This window comes from Lynx rufus, unplaced genomic scaffold (genome assembly GCF_022079265.1).
Source record: "Lynx rufus isolate CCGP_SWC_20201006 ecotype Redwood Valley unplaced genomic scaffold, mLynRuf1.p SCAF_1, whole genome shotgun sequence".
NCBI lineage: Eukaryota > Metazoa > Chordata > Mammalia > Carnivora > Felidae > Lynx > Lynx rufus.
The window spans coordinates 15,045,855-15,067,933 of NW_025814823.1; the positions used below are offsets into that span (position 1 = coordinate 15,045,855).

At 36.9% G+C, this 22,079-nt stretch overlaps 1 protein-coding gene across 1 annotated transcript in view; it reads right to left on the reverse strand.

Annotated features, from left to right (window-relative positions):
* Window positions 1-17,837: 17,837 nt before the first annotated feature.
* The window catches only part of CCDC169 (coiled-coil domain containing 169), a 46,445-nt gene continuing 42,203 nt past the window's right edge, over window positions 17,838-22,079 (reverse strand). Inside the window, exon 8 of the mRNA XM_047076057.1 lies at window positions 17,838-17,937. Coding sequence (XP_046932013.1) covers window positions 17,838-17,937 — 100 coding nt within the window. The remainder of the gene's footprint in view (window positions 17,938-22,079) is intronic.

Sequence of the window (22,079 nt, forward strand, 5' to 3'; positions counted from 1 at the left end):
ACAAGAATAATTTTACACAGAGGAATATATTTTAAAACTTGCACTCAAAATCAAGTTGCTTCTTTAAAAATGATGTTCTGGGGCGCCTAAGTGGCTCAATTAGTTAAGGGACAAACTCTTAATTTCAGCTTAGGTCATGATCTCACAGTTCATGGGTTCAAGCGCCATGTTGGGCTCTGTGCTGACAGGGTGGAATTCTCTCTTTCCCTCTCTCTCTGCCCCTCCCCAGCACTCCTTCTCTCTCTCTCAAAATAAATACATAAATAAAAAAGTAGTATCCTGGTCATTTAAGATTATTAGCATTCATAGTATGCACTTTACATTATTTTCCCTTCCAATTGTGTATTTTTCACAATATGATACAAACTTGAATAGGTTTATAAGTACTACAGTATACATGGTCTGTTCAAATGAGCTCTTGTAAAGAACCTATGCTTGAAATGTTAGGAATTTTTCCATCCAGCTATTTTACAGAAACTAATATAGAAAGCTCTCTCCAGTATTGTTATTACTTGGCTTGTTCTCAGAAACACAGAAATTTACAACTCAACAAGACCCTAGAGATGACCTAATTGCTTTCCCTTTCAAAGATGGTAAGGCCCAAACAATGTTCTCATAAGTAGAACTGTAACCATAGAAGTTGGAAGCCAGAGAATTAACTAATTGCAATAATTTTCACTGATAATTTTTACATTTAGCAGTGCACTGAACTTGTTACAGAACCAGGCTGGAACGCTGGCGGAAAAACCAAGCAGCACTTGGAGACCTTGGTGGATCAGATTTACTTCACACCGGTGGGCTCAGAGGAGACCATTTCTCCAAAGATCTGAGCTCCGAATGAAGGGGGGAAAGGTAATTTATAGTTGTCAGCTTCCTATCTGTGGCAAGTTTTTGTGTGTGTGGCAAACAGGGCAAGAAGAACCCGGAAGAGGGGTCTCTAAGCTAGAGACCAGATCTTGTTTTAGTCCCCTTGGACATTTTATGGTGTAAAACTTTATTCATTTCCCCCCCAAACTCACTTTTTAAATCTGTTAAAAAAACATTTTAAACACCGTGCTTACATTATCCTTGGAATATTAAATCCAGGAGTCCACCCTAACTTGACTAACCATTGAGTTCTATATAGGATTACAAGCAAGGATATTTTCATAATGTTAACTGAGGAAGGTGATTTTTGCTTCCACTTATGCCATCTTCTCCCTCCTCCTTGCAGGTCCATTATAGAATAGCCAGAATAATCTTTTAAAATATAAATTGAAATATTAACTCTTCTCAAAATCATTCCTTCAGAAAAAAATCCAAATTCTTTTCTATGTCCAGCAAGACTTTATGACTCTCCCCCTCCAACCTTATCTTATCTCTTACCATTCTTATGACCTTTCAAGACCTCTAATCACACTGCCTTCTTCTGAGAATACCAGATAAGTGCAAAGCACTCTGCCTTTGTTCTTCCTTCTGTTTGTAATGTTCTTACCTGTCTTCCCCCCACATTGCTCCATTTCATTTAAATTTTTGTTATGATGTCACCTCCTCAAACATTCCCTGTCAGAATCTAACCTCTTACTTTATTTTTCATAGCACTTTTCTATATTAGAAAGCATATGTGTTTGTTTTTCCTTATCTTTCTCCCCTAAGACAGAGGATCTGTCTGTACTATCCACTTCCCTCACGTTGGTCTGGCTCATAGCAGGCACTTATTTGAAGCATGAATTAAAGTTACTTTAGGGGCGCCTGGGTGGCTCAGTCGGTTAAGCGTCCAACTTCGGCTCAGGTCACGATCTCGCGGTCCGTGGGTTCGAGCCCCGCGTCGGGCTCTGGGCTGATGGCTCAGAGCCTGGAGCCTGTTTCCGATTCTGTGTCTCCCTCTCTCTCTGCCCCTCCCCCATTCATGCTCTGTCTCTCTCTGTCTCAAAAATAAATAAACGTTAAAAAAAAAATTAAAAAAAAATAAAAATAAAGTTACTTTCGAAGTTGACTGGTATATGTGGACTTGGAATCAGGTCTTTCTGGCTATGATCTGTCCTCTATTTCATAATGCCACTCATTTTGTAGTGGAAACAAAAAGACAAGGTTTGGAGGAAAGGAAAAAATATCGTGTGCATCAAAATGATAAGCTTGGTATCTCAAAGTTGGAACTAGTATAAATTGTGTTGGTTGTGGCCCAGGAAAAATGAAAGATGACTTTTAATCCCATCCTTTCCATATTTAAAAATGTGCAAAGACACCTATGTTTACCTAATTAAATTCCCATTCCTCAGTGTGGCATTAGGGCCCATGTTACCTCACCGATTTGGCTTTCTAGATTCAGCTTTTAATCAAGTTGACTAGATTTGTTTCTATTCCCTGACAGTGTCCTTGGATTTCCCCCAACAGTGTCCAGTGTAGGAACTCCACAATCAGACTGAGTAACCACATTCTCTCGAACTGCAGGGTCAATGGGATCAATCACTTGAAGGCTTAAGACATCCTGAACTACTTCTAAAGGACAGTATTGGCCAGCAAACATCTGTGAGCACAGGTCATTGACTTGGGAACTCCCCTGGGTATTTCCCCTGATCCTTCCCAGCTGCTAATTCATCTATGCCTTGTTCTTTGATTCTGACCTCAGCCTAAAAACTTTACTTGCCCTGTGATCCCTGTGTCAAAGAGGGTAGGACCTCTCCTGCTCACATGCCTCCTTCTTGCCTCTGGCTCAGTTCTCCTAACCAGCAAGTTCAGTTCTGACAACCACATTCCCTGAGCATTCTTTGTCCTGGCTTTCTCTCCCACACTACCGTCTGACTCACGTTCTCCTTTTGTGGGTAATCTGGGGAGACAGGAAAATTCTCAAAGATTCCTAATTCCATTTTATACCTCTGTTCAACAAGTAGAACTCTGTTCCAGTAGAATGTTAAGGCAGAGGTTGTTTTACTAGACTTCATATCCTGGTATCTAGTATATAGAAGGTGATCAATAAATACATGTTTTCCCCCAATGAAGTAGGAACTATTGCTAGTAGGCAGTGATAAAGGTCAGAAAATAGCAACTTCTAGTGATGTCCTGCAATCAATTACACTAAGATGTGACAATTTTCTCATCATCCAATATACCAATATATTTTCTTTTTTTTTTTTTTAATATTTTTTTTTCAACGTTTTTATTTATTTTTGGGACAGAGAGAGACAGAGCATGAACGGGGGAGGGGCAGAGAGAGAGGGAGACACAGAATCGGAAACAGGCTCCAGGCTCCGAGCCATCAGCCCAGAGCCCGACGCGGGGCTCGAACTCACGGACCGCGAGATCGTGACCTGGCTGAAGTCGGACGCTTAACCGACTGCGCCACCCAGGCGCCCCAACCAATATATTTTCAAAACTAGGAGTTAGTTCTACCAAATTAAAATGATGTATATTTGCCTTATTAACCATAAGTCTTTGCAAGGTAATGTGGAGCTATACCAAAGTGACACTATAATTCTGGATGAGGGGGCTCTGTCACACTGATTTCAGAGCGAGGCCAGCCACACTGGTTAATTTGGAGGGCATCCTCCCAGTGCAACAAAACAGCAGAACCATTAGAAGCAGCCTGGGGTTATTGATTAGGCCTCTACTACCTGAGCCTATCACATAGTTACAAAATAACTATTTTTTCTTTGGTCACGATGACTACCAAGTCAAAGTCATGAGGAATTTCTACACAAACAATCCAGACAGTCTTAAAGGAGAGAAGTTTCTTATATGTGAAGGTGGAGGACAAGGTGAAGGAAAAAAGAATGTAGTTCACACTTTCCTTGAAAATACTTAGATGTATAGTAATGATTTAAAAGTCAGCTAGTGTAATTTTTTTTTATTATGGAAAATTTCATACACATCCAAGTGTAGATATATTACGGATATACAATATAAAGTATATGAATGTGTATATACCTATGACCCCACCTAACACATACTGCCAGTAATTTTGAAATCTTTTTTATGTGCCTCTCCCATTTCCATTCTCTTTTCTCTCTCCCAAGATATAAAGACTACTTACTTATTGATTTTTTTAACTACTAAAACCTAAATGGATTGTGCCCTGAGAAAGAAATAAACCTTTGTGTTAAGCCTCTGAAGTTTGGAATTGTTTCTTGTAGTCATAATTCAGAATAACTTGAATTTAGGTGCTGCATTAACAAAATAGTAAAATAAAACAAGTCTTGTGGCATTAACTTAGCAGATCTGCAGGGGAGGCAGGGAAACAAGCATGAAAGAGAAGGCCTGGACATCCCTGTTACATCCCAGAGGTCCAAGTGGTTACCAAACCTGTAAGTCAAGGAAAAGATGTTCAAAAAAAATCTACTACTACCAATTTGTGATGGATGTTACTGACTGCCTTTGACAGGACAGAAGAAAAGATTAGCTTGGGATATTATTAGCCAGTTTGCAAGGAGAAATGAAAAGGAATAGAAAGAATCTGAGGGAGAATCCAGAAATCTGGGGCATTAGAGGGTTGGAAAGGCCAATACCTTTAGACCCCAAAAAGCAAGAGATAAGACTGAGAAGCATTTTGACCAACAGGAGCCACTAAGACAGCCTTATGGCAAAGATCAGATTATGAGTATTAGATTTACACCCTAACCTATTATTTCAAATAGCTGCAAGGTAGCTGCCGTCAGGTACAGAGAGAAATAGGCCAAAGAAACAAATTATGCTCTGAAATTTATCATTATTATACATGGAATTGACTACTACTTGGATGGAGTTATATTATCCAAGGAACCATAAACTTTGACCAAAAGCCTTTAACTATTTGAACTGTGAAGTTATGTCAGGGCACCCAGGCTGGTTTGTTCAAAAAATGCACACTAGAAGCTGTGCATCCCCAAAGGCAAGCCTAACCTACAACACCCACTTCAACTATGGGCAAGAAGACTGAAAAGAAAGAAACTCCCATGGAGTAGTGCCAGAGGTCACCGAGAAAAATGGCTAAGAATATTCCTTCCTGGAAGCAAAATCAGAGCCTGATCAAGGAACATCCTCCATTTGCAGAGAAGAGGGCTTTCACCATGTCTACCTAATGGGATTCCATGAGTGCTATGGACCAGTGATGCTGTGCATTCTTCCTTTTCTAAGTAAAAGTGATTAAGGGTATCCTACCCCTCTCACGCATTAGTTGGTGCATTCCAACAATGTTTGGGTACAGCCTGTGTTTGGCTATCATTCTGTACAGCATTTGCACGAGGCTTAAAAGAACAGTATCCTAGAAAGTCATTGCTGGAAAAGCAAGAGATTCTGTTTAGGAAAAAAAAAAAAAAATCTAGTTATGTTCATCAAACTGGAAAATATGCTGAGTTGGAACCAATTTAAAAATCTCAACTGACATTCTAGAATTTGACTCAATGATGCAGGCAGGCCAGGGGCCATCACTATCAAGAATCGTTGAATTTATCTCTATGTAGTTTTGAAGAAAGATATCATTAATCTACTGAAAAGAAAAAAAAAATCCAAATACCTGTAAGCCTTACTAAAAACATTGTTTGGTACTATATTAGTGAGCATCAGTTAACTGCTTCAGCAAGTAAAACACAAATCTCAGTGACAACACACGTGCACATATACATACTCACAAGAGGATTTACTTTTCATATACACCACGATCAAATGAGGGTCACAAGGTGAAATCAATGGATTTGCTATCGCAATAATTCAGGCACCTATGTTTCTTCCATCTGTGGCTCTACCATCCTCTGGAGCCGTGGCATTTACGTCTAGACCCTCAACATCCACTCATCACACAAAATTTTCAAAGAGCACAACCAAGAATGATCACCTGGGAGGTTTTCATGGGCCAGTCACAGAAATGACATATACAGCTTAGATTATAGTGTCCTGAAGTCAGTCACAGGGCCACACCTAGCTACACATAGTGTTTCACAACTGTATCTCTAAACACAGTAGCACACACATCACTCATTACTAAATAGTGTTTTTCACGCATATATCATTAAAAAAAAAAAAAGTAGCGTATATACCAGGCACTTGTAAACAATGTGTTTCACACATGGAAAATGTGGCCTAATTCTGTCCCATTAGAAAAAAGGCAACAGTCTGGTAAGCACATAGCAGTCTTCACCATAATCCATCGATTTGATCACCAAATATCCTTTTGTTCCTTTCTTCCCAGGATATACTTACCTTCCCACCAAGAAACACAAGACAAAGCCCTTTCCAGTCATTTTATCCAGTATAAATTTTAGTTTAAAATTAAGGTGAGAAAAATTTATTTAGGTGATAACATTAAACAAATTGTTATAGACTAAGTAAGATGAGTTTTTATACTGGATTTAAAAATATTTTCCATGTTTTGATGCTCTAAGTTTAAAGGGATGGGTCCTTTACTTCTGGCCTTCATGGAGTATCAAGGGCAAGATTTACCCTCTTGCTGTGAACAAATTAAAAACTGGACAAAATGGGGCACATGGGTGGCTCAGTTGGTTAAGCATCTGAGTCTTTTGGCTCAGGTCATGATTTCACAAAATTAAAAACGAGTCAGACCAATGGAAGGTAATTAAATGGTTATAGATTTTTGCTCATACAACTGCAACAAGTTTTCAATAAAACATCTGAGTGTATAAAAAAAAAAAAACAGTCCAACATCTAATGAGAAATTAGTAGGTATGACAAGACACAGAAAATGAGACCCAAAACCATGAGTAAAATCAGCCCCTAGAAACAGACCTAGAAATGACAGAGATAAAGATAAAGGAATTAACAAATAAATATGTTAAAATAGCTATTATAACTATATTTGACTATTTAAAGAGAAACATAAATACATCAAGGGAAATAAAGGATATAAAAAAAGAAAAAACAAATGGCACAATATCAAGTGTCCTACCACAGGTTGTAATTAAGTCCTGAAAGGAGAGAAAAGGGACAGAAAAACAACTAGAAAAATAACCCAAAATCTTCCAGATTGATGAAAACTCAAAATCTACAGATCGAAGAAGCTCAGTGAACCCCATGCATGATAAACATAACACCACACTAAGACTCATTATAAGCAATTCCTGAAAACCAATGGTAGAAACTCTTAAATAAGCCTATTATAAAAACCACATTATGTACAAAGGAACAAAGAAAAACCACACACTTCTTATCAGAAACTGTGGGTGCAATCACACAAAAGAATGGAATTTTTAATGTGTTGAAAGACTAATACCATCAACCTAACTTGTTTCCTTCTATTCCAGAAGATTCCTCCTGTCCCTCTCCTCCAGACCCTGGAATCATCATTTTGGGGCCTAATCTTCCCCTGTAGACTTGACCATTAATTTGTGCATACCAGTGAAATTATCTTTCAAAAAGGAAGGTTTTTGCTCTAATTCCTTTAACATTATATAGACAAATTACTCTAGTGCTGTGAGCTACTTTCAAGACTTTCTTAACTATTTACACACTGGTAAGTCAATATGCATTATCTCAATACCTTGTGATGTTCTGCGATTTCTATAAACTTATTTTTATTACACGAAGATATCAGAACTGTTGCAATAAAAGGGTTTATACCCCCCTTCTGTCCCACACACACATAAGGTATCTTTGAAATCAATTATTTCTATTTTTATTCTACAAAGTAAAAGCTTGACAGGAAGGTAAGCAAACTTCCCTTAAGTTAGCATGTTAAAATAGGTTCCCTTGTACTCCACATGTCTCTGCCTCTGCCTTCCCCCTTTTGCTAGATCACCATTTGGAGCCTAGTTCACGTTCCTCTGTAGAGTTGGATGGTAAATTTGTATAACAGAAACACATCTTTCGGCATCAGTAGACTAAAGTCCCCTTTTTGTAGCCTCTTCTGTAGATATGTTTAAATAGTTAAAATCATATTGCATGTATGACTTTGTACCATTGCGTTAACATCCTAACATTGTCACCCCATGATATTATAAATGGTTTTGCAAACATTCATTAAAGTTAAACAAAATGTATTAAGTACCTGTCATATACTAGGTACTAAGCTAGCTGGTGACAAATGATGAATAAAATTGTCCATTTTAAAGTGCTGGAGATAAATGACACTGAAGTGCTTCAAATGAAGGAAATACACGAGGAGAAATAATTTCAATATAAAACAGAAAGTGCTAATTGCAGCATAATAACCATGTGGATGAATCACAATCCACTTATGCATATAATTGTACATTGAGGAAGCCTCCCTATTTTGGTATTAATAATGCTGATGATACGGCTGTCCTTCTGTGTTTTCTATATGCATGATTTTTCATTAGAATAGACTAGAAATACAATTATTGAGTCAATGTATAAACATTAAGGCTTTTCAAGAATATAATCAAATTGTTTTCCAAAAGAACTATATTAATTCATACCCCCACCAGCAGTATACTAGAACTTTTAAACTTCAGATGTATTAGCATTAAAAATTATCTTTTTGAAAACCACTGTTCATTATTTTTTAGATGAAAAATGGTATGTTTTTGGTTTACATTTAACAAATGGCCATTAATAATATTATCCCTGATTTTGTTAGTTGTGGCTACTGGTAAAGCAATAATGTTTTTGAAAGTCCATATTTACAGTCTACATGATACAATTATATTTTAGGAAATGTTTTTTTGTCTCTAGTGTCCTTATCTGATAAATGAGCAGGGGACTCACAGAAGGGATATTGGCAGTCATTGAATTCAACTTCCACCCACTGCAGGAATTCCTTCTATGATATCCCTGACAAAGGGTCACCTAGCCTTGAACATGTCCAATTAATGATAAACTCACTGTTGGCTGATTCCCCAGATAATAAGATTTTTCCTGTAACTTAGATAATACTATGAAATTGCTTTGATAAAGTTAAAAGGATGTTCTATAAATTCAAAATTTGTCTAATTCATAAATCAGGTTAATCTGTTAACTTGTTTTTGTTTTTTTTTTAATTTTTTTTTCAACGTTTATTTATTTTTGGGACAGAGAGAGACAGAGCATGAACGGGGGAGGGGCAGAGAGAGAGGGAGACACAGAATCAGAAGCAGGCTCCAGGCTCTGAGCCATCAGCCCAGAGCCTGACGCGGGGCTCGAACTCACGGACCGCGAGATCGTGACCTGGCTGAAGTCGGATGCCCAACCGACTGCGCCACCCAGGCGCCCCTGTTAACTTGTTTTTAAAATAGCACCCTACTATCACAATGATATGACCTTACATTCAAATGGTGCTTTATTATTTTAAAAATACTTTTTCATACATTAATCATGTTTAGTGACTTTAACAGCAGTTTGTTTTTGTTTTTATTTCAGAGAAAAGAGAGAGAGAGCAAGCTGGGGTGGGGTGGGGGCAGAGAGAGAGAGAGAGAGAGAGAGAGAGAGAGAGAGGGGGAGAATCCCAAGCAGGCTCCATGTTCAGTACGGAGCCTGACATGGGGCTCGATCCCATGACCCTGGGATCATGACCTGAGCTGAAATCAAAAATCAGACACTCGACCTACTGAGCCACCCAGGCACCCCTTAATAGCAGTTTTAGTATTCTGGTATACTCTGCTCTTTTAAAATACCAAAACCCTTAGCATCCCTGTTGTCATAATTCTGTTATTCTGGTATTTTTTTTAATCTAAATTATTTAGGGGTGCCTGGGTGGCCCAGTCAGTTAAGCATCTGACTTCAGCTCAGGTCATGATCTCGCAGTTCGTGAGTTAGAGTCCTGCATCAGGCTCTGTGCTGACAGCTCAGAGTCTGGAGCCTGCTTCAGATACTGTGTCTCCCTCTTTCTCTGCCCCTCCCCTGCTTGCACTCTCTCTCTCTCTCAAAAATAAATAAACATTAAATGTGTTTTTTTAATCTAAATTATTTACATCTTGGAATAAATATTTATAACTCAAGTACTCAATTTATGAAAAAAAGACACATAATATATGGTCTATAAGTCTAGACATGTCCTTATTTGTATACATAGCAAAAAAAAAATCAAGTGTTTTTAATAAGCTTCTGTTGCAAGAATAGTTTTTAGTCCAAAATAAAGAATTTCTTGTCCACTGAATACAGATATCACAGTACTAAAATTGATATAGATAACTCTGCTTTGGAATGTCTAGCTGCACATGATAGAAGTAATGAAGATGATGAAAACTAGAAATACCTTCTTTGAACAAAACTATATAGCTCTTTATAAATTAAAAAAAAAATCTTAGTCAAAAATCAAAAGGTGTTTCATAAAAATTAAATGCCAACAAACTGGACAACCTGGAAGAAATTGACAAATTCCTAAGCATCCACACATTTCCAAAACTCAATCAGAAGGAAATAGAAAGCTTGAACAGACCCATAACCAGCGAAGAAATTGAATCAGTTATCAAAAATCTCCCAACAAATAAGAGTCCAGGACCAGATGCTTCCCTGGGGGATTCTACCAGACATTTAAAGCAGAGATAATACCTATCCTTCTCAAGCTGTTCCAAAAAATAGAAAGGGAAGGAAAACTTCCAGACTTATTCTATGAAGCCAGCATTACTTTGATTCCCAAACCAGACAGAGACCCAACAAAAAAAAAAAGAATTACAGGCCAATATCCCTGATGAATATGGATGCAAAAATTCTCAGTAAGATACTAGCAAATCGAATTCAACAGCATATAAAAAGAATTATTCACCATGATCAAGTGGGATTCATTCCTGGGCTGCAGGGCTGGTTCAACATTCACAAATCAATCAACGTGATACGTCACATTAGTAAAAGAAAAGATAAGAACCATATGATCCTGTCAATTGATGCAGAAAAAGCATTTGACAAAATTCAGCATTCTTTCTTGATAAAAACCCTTGAAAAAGTCGGGATAGAAGGAACATAGTTAAACATCATAAAAGTCATTTATGAAAAGCTCACAGCTAATATCATCCTCAATGGGGAAAAACTGAGAGTTTTCCCCCTGAGATCAGGAACACAACAGGGATGTCCACTCTCACTGCTGTTGTGTAACATAGTGTTGGAAGTTCTAGCATCAGCAATCAGACAACAAAAGGAAATCAAGGGCATCAAAATTGGCAAAAATGAAGTCAAATTTTCACTTTTTGCAGACCAAAAGTCTGCTAGAACGGATGCATGAATTCAGCAAAGTCGCAGGATACAAAATTAATGTACAGAAATCAGTTGCATTCTTATACACTAATAATGAAGCAACAGAAAGACAAAGAAAGAAACTGATCCCATTCACAATTGCATCAAGAATCATAAAATACCTAGGAATAAACCTAACCAAAGATGTAAAAGATCTGTATGCTGAAAACTATAGAAAGCTTATGAAGGATATTGAAGAAGACATAAAGAAATGGAAAAACATTCCGTGCTCATGGATTGGAAGAATAAATATTGTTAAAATGTCAGTACTACCCAAAACTATCTACACATTCAATGCAATCCCAATCAAAATTGCACCAGTATTCTTCTCGAAGCTAGAACAAGCAATCCTAAAATTTATAAGGAACCACAAAAGACCCCGAACAGCCAAAGTAATTTTGAAGAAGACCAAAGCGGGAGGCATCACAATCCCAGACTTTAGCCTCTACTACAAAGCTGTAATCATCAAGATAGCATGGTATTGGCACAAACACAGACACATAGACCAATGAATAGAATAGAAACCCCAGAACTAGACCCACAAAAGTATGGCCAACTAATCTTTGACAAAGCAAAAAAGAATATCCAATAGAAAAAAGTCTCTTTAACAAATGGTGCTGGGAGAACTGGGCAGCAACATGCAGAAGAATGAAACTAGACCACTTTCTCACACCATTCACAAAAACAAACTCAAAATGTAGGACCTCAATGTGAGACAGGAAACCATCAAAACCCTGGAGGAGAAGGCAGGAAAAAACCTCTCTGACCTCAGCCGCAGTAATTTCTTACTTGACACATCTCCAAAGGCAAGGGAATTAAAAGCAAAAATGAACTATTGGGACTCATGAAGATAAAAACCTTCTGCACTGCAAAGGAAACAATCAAAACTAAAAGGCAACCGACGGAATGGGAAAAGATATTTGCAAATGACATATCAGACAAAGGGCTAGTATCCAAAATGTATAAAGAATCACCAAACTCCACACCCAAAAAACAAATAATCCAGTGAAGAAATGGGCAGAAAACATGAATAGACACTTCACTAAAGAAGACATCCAGATGGCCAACAGGCACATGAAAAGATGCTCAACGTCGCTCCTCATCAGGGAAATACAAATCAAAACCACACTCAGATATCACCTCACGCCAGAGTGGCTAAAATGAACAAATCAGGAGACTATAGATGCTAGAGAGGATGTGGAGAAACAGGAACCCTCTTGCACTGTTGGTGGGAATGCAAACTGGTGCAGCCGCTCTGGAAAACAGTGTGGAGATTCCTCAAAAAATTAAAAATAGATCTACCCTATGAGCCAGCAATAGCACTGCTAGGAATTTACCCAAGGGATACAGGAGGGCTGATGCTTAGGGGCACTTGTACCCCAATGTTTATAGCAGCACTTTCAACAATAGCCAAATTATGGAAAGAGTCTAAATGTCCATCAATTGATGAATGGATAAAGAAATTGTAGTTTATATACACAATGGAATACTGCTTGGCAATGAGAAAGAATGAAATATGGCCTTTTGTAGCAACGTGGATGGAAATGGAGAGTGTGATGCTAAGTGAAATAAGTCATACAGAGAAAGACAGATACCATATGGTTTCACTCTTATGTGGATCCTGAGAAATGGGAGAGGGGAAGGAAAGAAAAAAAAGTTAAAGAGGGAGGGAGCCAAATCATAAGAGACTCTTAAAAACTGAGAATAAACTGAGGTTTGATGGGGGGTGAGAGGGAGGGGAAAGTGGGTGATGGGCATTGAGGAGGGCACCTGTTGGGATGAGCACTGGGTGTTGTATAGAAACCAATTTGACAATAAATTTCATAAAGTAAATAAATAAATAAACATACAGATTCCTTTAAAAAATGTTTCATAAATATCTCCACAAGGTTATGAAGCAAGAGGTGAGATTATTCAAAAGAAGTCAAGGAAATTTGGCAAGTAGCACTTAATCCTCATTATTCTTCTGACTAGTGTAGTATCTGAAAGAGTTTCTTTGTTGGAAAATTATGCTCAAAATTATGCTCTTGACTGAACAATAGCACCAAATGACGATCCACCTTATTTTTAAGATCACATCTTCTGAGGAAGATCAAATAAGACTTTATTAAAATTTATTTGCTAATTTATATTAACATATTAGCATGTTTAACATTTGTTTTTTATAACAGCTTTATTGAGGTACAAGTCATATAACATGCAATTAACTCATCTAACTGGCTCAGTGTTTTTTAGTATATTCACAGAGTTGTGCAACCATCACCACAATTAATTTTGCAACATTTTCATCACCCCCAAAAGAAATCTTGTACACATTAGCAGTCATTCCCCATCACCCACCATTCTTCCCCTAGCCCCACCAGCCTTTGGAAACTACTACTAACCTACTTTTTGTCTGCATGGATTGCCTATTCTGGACTTTTCATATAAATGGAATTATACAATATATGACCTCTTGTGACTGGCTTTTCCCATTTAGAATGTTTTCAAGGTCCATCCAAATTGTAGTATACATCAGTACTTCTTTCTTATTGCTGAATAATATCCCACTGTTTAGATATACTACATTTTGTTTATCCATTCATCAGTTGATGGACATTTTTTGGCTATTATGAATTATGGTGCTATAAATATTTGTATATACATTTTTATATAGATATAGGTTTTCATTGCTCTGGGGTATATACCTAGGAGTGGAATTGCTGGATCATATAGTAACTCTGTTTCAAAATGGTTGTGCCATTTTACATCCCCACCAGCAGTTTATGAGGGTTCCAATTTTTCCACATCCTTGTTTTTACTCACCATCTACCTTTTTCATAGCAAAATTTGTTTTCATAAATGATATTGATATTTTATAACACATTTAGATATTAAAATGTTGAAATATATTAAATATTGCTCACTGATATTTTGCTTTATGAATTCTAAACTCTTCAAAAAAAACCCCAAACACTGATATTAATACATATTTCAGTATTAAACAAAGTTAAAATCCCAAGCTATCATTTTTGCACTCGTTATTTCAATAAATAATTACATTTTCTTATAAAACTGCACATGAGGGGTGCTTGGGTAGCTCAGTCGGTTAAGTGTCCCCCTCTTGATTCTGGCTCAGGTCATGATTTCATGGTCGTGAGATCAAGCCTCAAGTCTGTACAGCACGGAGGCTACCTAGGATTTTCTCTTTCCCTCTCCCTCTGTCCCTCCCCAGCTAACACGTGTGTGTGCGCACACGCTCTCTTTTTCTCTGTCAAAAAAACAAACAAAACAAAACAAAACAAAACTTCACGATACATTATCGTTAAAGCTTAGAATTAGGTAAAACTTTTTCTCTACTTATATATTCCTTCTACAAAAAAATGAGAGCTATATAATTCAGTCCTTCTTTGTGCTGATTGCTAGAAAGCTTAAAAGCTCAAGCTTTTCTTAGTTGGGAATTCTTACAAGAAATTAACTTTTTTTTTTTTCTGTTATCTTATGATCATTGTTTTTATACCTCTATATTTAGTAAAATCTAACATAATCTTTTTAGAAATAGGGCAAATAAACAAATAAATATGTAGTAAGTATCCCTGATCTGCACAGCAATTTATTCCCAGTTCCATAAATGATGAAAATGAGACAATGAAAAGTGACTTACTCAAGGTCAGAAGCTTAGAAGTGGCAAAGCTGATATTAGAACTTAGATCTTAGAGAGCCCCCATATCAGTTCTTTATGCTACGCCATCTCTCTGTTTAAGACAGACCTTTTCTGTCAGTGGAAGTATCCCAAAGTAGTTCCTGCAGAAATAATACTTAAACATGACAGTGTCCCCGTAATAAGATGTTCAACTACCCATCCTAGTAATTGACATAAATTTAAATGTTCTTAAATCCAATCCCCACATGGGGCGCCTGGGTGGCGCAGTCGGTTAAGCGTCCGACTTCAGCCAGGTCACGATCTCGCGGTCCGGGAGTTCGAGCCCCGCGTCAGGCTCTGGGCTGATGGCTCGGAGCCTGGAGCCTGTTTCCGATTCTGTGTCTCCCTCTCTCTCTGTCCCTCCCCCATTCATGCTCTGTCTCTCTCTGCCCCAAAAATAAATAAACATTGAAAAAAAAAAAAATTTAAAAAAATAAAAAAAAATCCAATCCCCACAATGGCTTGCTTTGTATGATAGAAATAAATTTATTTTTCAGTGACAATTCTGATTATAAATATCATTAATATTTAAATCATCAATTTGCTGCTAATGCTAAGAAAGATTGTATAAGACTTAAAAATCTAATATTTGCTTAACAATATGGGTCACTATACCTGATATCTGTTGTTAGCTTAAGAATAGGAGAAATAGGGGTGCCTGGGTGGCTCAATCGGTTAAGCGTCCAACGTTGGCTCGGGTCATGATCTCGTGGTCCATGAGTTCGGGTCCAGCGTCAGGCTCTGTGCAGACAGCTGACAGCCTGGAGCCTGTTTCAGATTCTATGTCTCCCTCTCTCTCTGCCCCTCCCTGGCTCATTCTCTGTCTCTTTCTGTCTCTGAAAAATGAATAAACCTTAAAAAAAAAAAAGGAATGGGAGAAATATTTCCAAACAGTTTCCATTTGGAATAATTTATAGAAAGTTACTGAATGTTCTGTACTACTTTTTAAAGTCACATAAAAGAATTATTTGTCAATCTGAAATTTATGCATTGTTCCTTAAAGAAAGTGAATATCTATACAATTTATTATAGAAATGCATTTAGTATTCATTACTGTTGATACTAAATAGAAGTTAGGTTTTAGTTCCAGATATAAGGTGGGAACACCATTTGCTGGAAAATATACTTAGTTAACTGTGAGTTATTTCTGGAAATATAAAGTCTAATAATTTTACTTATTAAGTTGGGCAAATAAATCATAGGTATGTTCCAGACCTAGGTAACAATTATAAAACAACCTAAACATAAATAGAAAATTTCAATAAATTATATAAATGCCTTAAATAAACCCTTCTCCTATCCTCTCTATCTCCACTTTTAGACTTGAAGATTGTGAATGCTTGCAATATTTGGTCTACAGAATTAGGCCATCACTGTGAATTAAGAAACATCATAAAATGATTTAAATTACTATGTGCTAAGTAGTAGGAGCTTGTAGTTAAGTAAGTATTGGTTTTCTAGCAAAGTACAAACCTTAGAAGTTATATCATTTGCCTCCATCATTTTACTGATATGGGAAATAAAGATGGGATGAAGGAAACTGCCCAAGATCTAAGTTCATGGCAGGGTGGGAATTATAACCAAGCTGATGGCTGATTGAAGGTTATGTCCATAACACCACATTAGTTCAAATCAAGGTTAAAATCCATCTGATTTGTAGCTTTGTTTAAACCATAAGTTTTTATGTTTTGTGTTTTGTTTTTATTTTAGAGAGAGAGAGAGAGACAGCACAAGCAGGGGAGAGGGGCAGAGGGAGAAAGAGAGAATCCCAAGCAGGCTCCACGCTCAGCATGGAGCCTAACAAGGGCTTGATCCTACCATTCTAGGATTATGACCTGAGTTGAAATCAAGAGTTGGACACCCAACTAAGCCACCCAGGTGCCCTAAGCCATAAGTTTAGTACTTATTTTTCTTATAATTTATTGTCAGCTAACATACAGTATATACGGTGTAGTCTTGGCTTCAGGAGTAGATTCCTGTGATTCATCATTTACAAACAATACCCAGTGCTCATCCCAACAAGTGCCCTCCTCAATGCCTATCAACCATTTTCCCCACCCCCCAACCCCCAACCCCCACCCCCATCAATGTTTGTTCTCTGTATTTAAGAGTCTCTTATGGTTTGGCTCTCTCTCCGTTTATAACTCATTTTTCTTTCTCTTCCCCTATGGTTTTCTGTTAAGTTTCTCAAATTCTACATATGAGTGAAAACATATGATATGTGTCTTTTTCTGACTGACTTATTTCACTTAGCATAATACCCTCCAGTTCCACTCACGTTGTTGCAAATGGTAATATTTCATTCTTTGTCATCACTGAGTAGTATCTATATCTATATCTATATCTATATCTATATCTATATCCATATCTATATCTATATCTGTATCTGTATCTATGCACCACATCTTCTTTATCCATTCATCAATTGATGGACATTTGGGTCTTCCCATAATTTGGCTATTGTTGATAGTGCTGCTATAAACATTGGAGTACATGTGTCCCTAAAATCAGCACTCCTATATCCTTTGGATAAATTTCTGGGAGTGCTACTGCTGGGTCATAGGGTAATTCTGTTTCTAATTTTTTGAGGAACCTCCACACTGTTTTCCAGAGCAGCTACACCAGTTTGCATTCCCACTACCAGTGCAAGAGGGTTCCCTTTCCTCCATATCCTCACCAACATCTGTTGCTAAACCATAAGTTTAAAAGATCTGAATATGATATAGCCTATAAGAACTAAATGTTTTGATGAGCTCACATTTTTAGCTAACAACCAACTAGAAACCAATTACTACCAGCATAGATCATGGATATATTTTTAAAGGCAAGTGTAATAATGCCAACTTTCAGGATATTTTTAAAATCAAAAGCAACACTATTAGGTATTTTAGATCACTTATATTAGATCACTTAAGAAAATTACTTTAATACAGACAAAGGAAAAAACTTTTGTAAGAGGAGCTAAAGAGAAGTTTGATAGCTCTTTCTTGTCTATTTCATTCCCTGAAAAATGTGTTGAACATTAACTTCATAAGTTGAATATTATGGACGAGAAAAAGGAAGAAATAGAATTCCAGTTCTAGAATTATGGATCGAGTTTTGGAAGATGGTTTGATCTTGTAATCTTTTTTCCTGGTCCTCTCTTGGCATTCATTGTCTTCTGATTAACTGGATTATATCTTACCCTGAAATAAAAGAAGTGTTAATCATGATTTTTCAGTCACCACTGTGTACAACAGAAACATTATATGCTTATGGTACCATCCTAAACAGCCATATGTTATACCACATTATCTCATTACAGACAGGCAACCATCTCAAGGGCAGATAATCCAAAGGCCAGGAAGGAGCCCATGAGGTGGCCTAATGTAGAAAGCTCTGTTCAAAGAGGGATGAGATGGACCATTCTGATATTACCTCTGGAAATATGAATTAAAGCTAAGAAAATATAGACAGTGACCATGAAGTTGAGCAAGGAGAGTAAGGAAATAAGTAAGCCAAAGATATGTTACCAAAAATTATAATAAAATTGAAACTAAGACCAAGGTCTGTGATATTAAAAAGATACAGAGAGTGAAGATGGCAGTTGGTAATGAAAAGAAAAGTGAAATAGAGACTGAACTAGTTGATTACATAAAAATAATAACAGCAACATTTTTACAGCACACAATTTATGCCAGGGACTATTCTTATTTTTATGTTTATTTTTTGAGAGAGAGGGAGACAGAGCATGAGAAGGGGAGGAGCAGAGAGAGAGGGAGACACAGAATCCAAAGCAGGCTCCAGGCTCTGAGCGGTCGGCACAGAGCCCGATGTGGGGCTTGAACTCATGAACCGCGAGATCATGACCTGAGCCGAAGTTGGATGCTTAACTGACTGAGCCACCCAGGCACCCCTGCCAGGGACTATTCTAAAATCTATTCTAGTCTATGAATTGATTCATAGATTCAGAGATTGATTCTTATCAACCTCAATGAAAATGCCTATGATGTAGGTACTATTATTACCCCTGTTAGATAAATGAGAAAAATGAGGTTATATAGTTAGTAAGTGGATCTGGAATTTGAATCCAGATAGCTGAGTTCAAAGTCTGTGCCTTTAATTACTATTTTGTATGGCAGACCACTAACGTGAAGATCTATGAAGTTCTGCTCATTTTTTTAAAGCTACCTTGAATTCTAGCTTTAATATCTTGGGCCCAGTTATATTAGAAGTCCTTTTCTTGAATTTCCATGGGACTATCTTTCCTTTATTGACTTACATATCTTTATAAAGCCAACTTTCCCATGCTCTTATTTGGGAGTAGAGTCAGCTTCAATTCCCTCCAAGATGCTTTTCAAAAATCTTTTACTCAGGGAGTGATGCTGGGGAAAATGATAGAATAAGGATTTTAGAAAATTCTTTTCTCCATAAAATCAATGAAAAAATTGGCAAAAATGGTCAGAAGCAACTTTTTCAGAGCTCTGGAAATTAACCAAGGATTTGTAGCAATTCTGGAGAATTTATTAAACACACTACACACACACACACACACACACACACACACACACACACACAACTGAAATTCAGCAAGAACACAACTTTGTAGCATTTTAACTCGCCTTAGCCTTTTCCCCCAGCTCTCTGGTATCCCTGTGAAAAAACTGAAAAACTGATCCTAAAATTCATATGGAAATTAAAGGGACTCCAAACAACCAAAACAATCTTGAAAAAGAAGAATAAAGTTGGAGTACTCACACTAACTTATTCCAAAATTACTGAAAAGTTAGTCATCAAGACGGCACTAGCATTAGGATAGACTTATAGACCAATGGAATAGAAGAACTGAGAGCCTAGAAATAAACTCTTATGTTTATGCTTAATTTTTTTTTATTTTTTATTTTTCCTTTTAAGTAGACTTCATGCCCCATGTGGAGCCAAATGCAGGGCTTGAACTCATGACGCTGAGATCAAGACCTGAGCTGAGATCAAGAGTTGGATGCTTAACCAACTGAGACACCCAAGTGCCCCCCTTTTTTCCATATGGTTGGTTTTTTATGTTTTTAAATTTTTTTAGATGTTTATTTATTTTTGACAGAGAGAGACAGAACATGAATGGGGGAGGGGCAGAGAGAGAGGGAGACACAGAATCCCAAGCAGGCTCTAGGCTCTTAGCTGTCAGCACAGAGCCTGACATGGGGCTCGAACCCATGGACCACGAGATCATGACCTGAGCCAAAGTTGGACGCTCAACCGACTGAGCCACCCAGGTGCCTCAATATGGTTGATTTTTTTAAAAGGGTGCAAAGACAATCAATTGGGGAGGAATATTCTTTGTAACAAATGGCGCTAGGACAACTGGATAGACACATGCAAAAGACTGAATGAAACTGGACCCCAGTCTCACATCATATACAAAAATTAACTCAAAAAAGACTCAAAAATGGAACTAAAACTATTAAACCTAGAAGAAAACATATCTATAAATCTTTGTGTTGTTGAATTAGGCTTAGATACGATACCTAAAGCACAAGTAACCAAGAAAAACAAATCCTAGGAAGGCAGATCAATTGTACTTTATCCAAATCAAAACTTTTATGCTTCAAAAGACATCATTAAGAAAGAAAAAAAAGTGACAAAAAATGGGAGAACATATTTGCACATCATGTATCAGATAAGCTGGTAACCAGAATATATAAAGGACTCTTATAACACAACAACAAGACAACAAGTCAATTTAAAAATGGGCAAAAAACTTGAATAAACATTTCTACAAAGAAGATATATGAATGGCAAGCAAGTACACAAAAAGATGCTCAACATCAATAGTCCTTAGGAAGTACAAATCAAAACTACAATGAGATACTACTTCACATCTACTTACTAGGAGAGGGGTAAAAAAGGACAATAACAAATGTTGATAAAGATGTGGAGAAACTGGAACACTCATACATTACTAGTGGGAATATAAAATGGTGCAGCCACTCTGGAAAATAGTTGGGCAGTTCCCCAAAAAGATAAACAGTTATCAATTGACCCAACAATTCCATTTCAGGGCATCTACCCAACAGAATTAAAAACTTATATGCAGCAGGAATGTTCATAGCACCATTATTCAAAATAGTCAAAAGATATAAACAACCCAAATGTCCATCAATTGATTAATGGATAAACAAAACGTGATAGATCCAAACACTGGAATATTATTCAGACACAAAAAAGAATAAAATACTGATATATGCTCCTACACAGATGAACCCTGAAAAATTATGCTAAATGACAAAGGCATACCAGGCTGCATATTGTTTGCTTCCATTTATATGAAATAACAAGAACAAACAAATCTATAGTGGCAGAAAGTAGATTAGTGATTGGCAGGGGCTAGGGGGAGACAGGAATAGAAAGTGAATGCTAATGGGTAAAAGGGTTTTGGGGGGAGATGAAAATGTTCTAGTGGTGATGATTTTGCAACTTTGTGAATATTCCAACAAGCAATGAGTTTCATTGTATGTAAATTATATCTCAATATAAATATTTTTTAAATGTACTTTGGGAATAAACCATTTCCTATGCTAAAATGTTTCCTTAATTAAATAGCAATGTTTTAGAATAATTTCATCTTCTGGTGTAATATGGAATTAACCACAAGCATTCAGTTATATCATATTCAATTCATAGCTCATTATACATTCTACATTGTTTACTATACTTAGTGCTTTTATAGTGTGCTGAGAATATTTCAAATAGCTTCCTTAATATCAATGATCTCTATAGGATCCAACTGACATGATGACACTAATCATCAAGCTGAGATACTTAACTCTAAAAATATGTTTAATTTCCTAGATATCTTTTAGAACAGTGTTTTTCAAACCGCAATTGATATAGGTCAAAGGGGACTGAGGGGCGCAAGGGGGTCAGTTGGTTAAGCATCTGACTCTTGATCTCAGCTCAGGTCTTGATCTCAGGGCTGTGAATTCAAGCTCCACATTGGGCTCCACGCTGGGCCTCCCAAAAATAGTGGATTTATTTAGTGAATTATAACAGCAATATAAAAAAATAAAACAAAATAGAAAATACCAGGGTGCATCACATATAATAAGACTATGTACTGTTTCATAATGTTTTTTCAGTTATATATAAATATATATGTGGGTATAGTGGGTCACAATATGCTAACAGTCATGGTAAATAAAATTTGGAAACCACTTTCCATTCCTGTGCATTGTGGCTTTTATATACATCATAGTAGCTTAGACCCTTGCAAGATTATGCTTTGTCATTTGCAGTTTCAAATTATTGTCATATGTTTTATTCTCTTCCCACAAACAAATTCTTTGTTACTTTG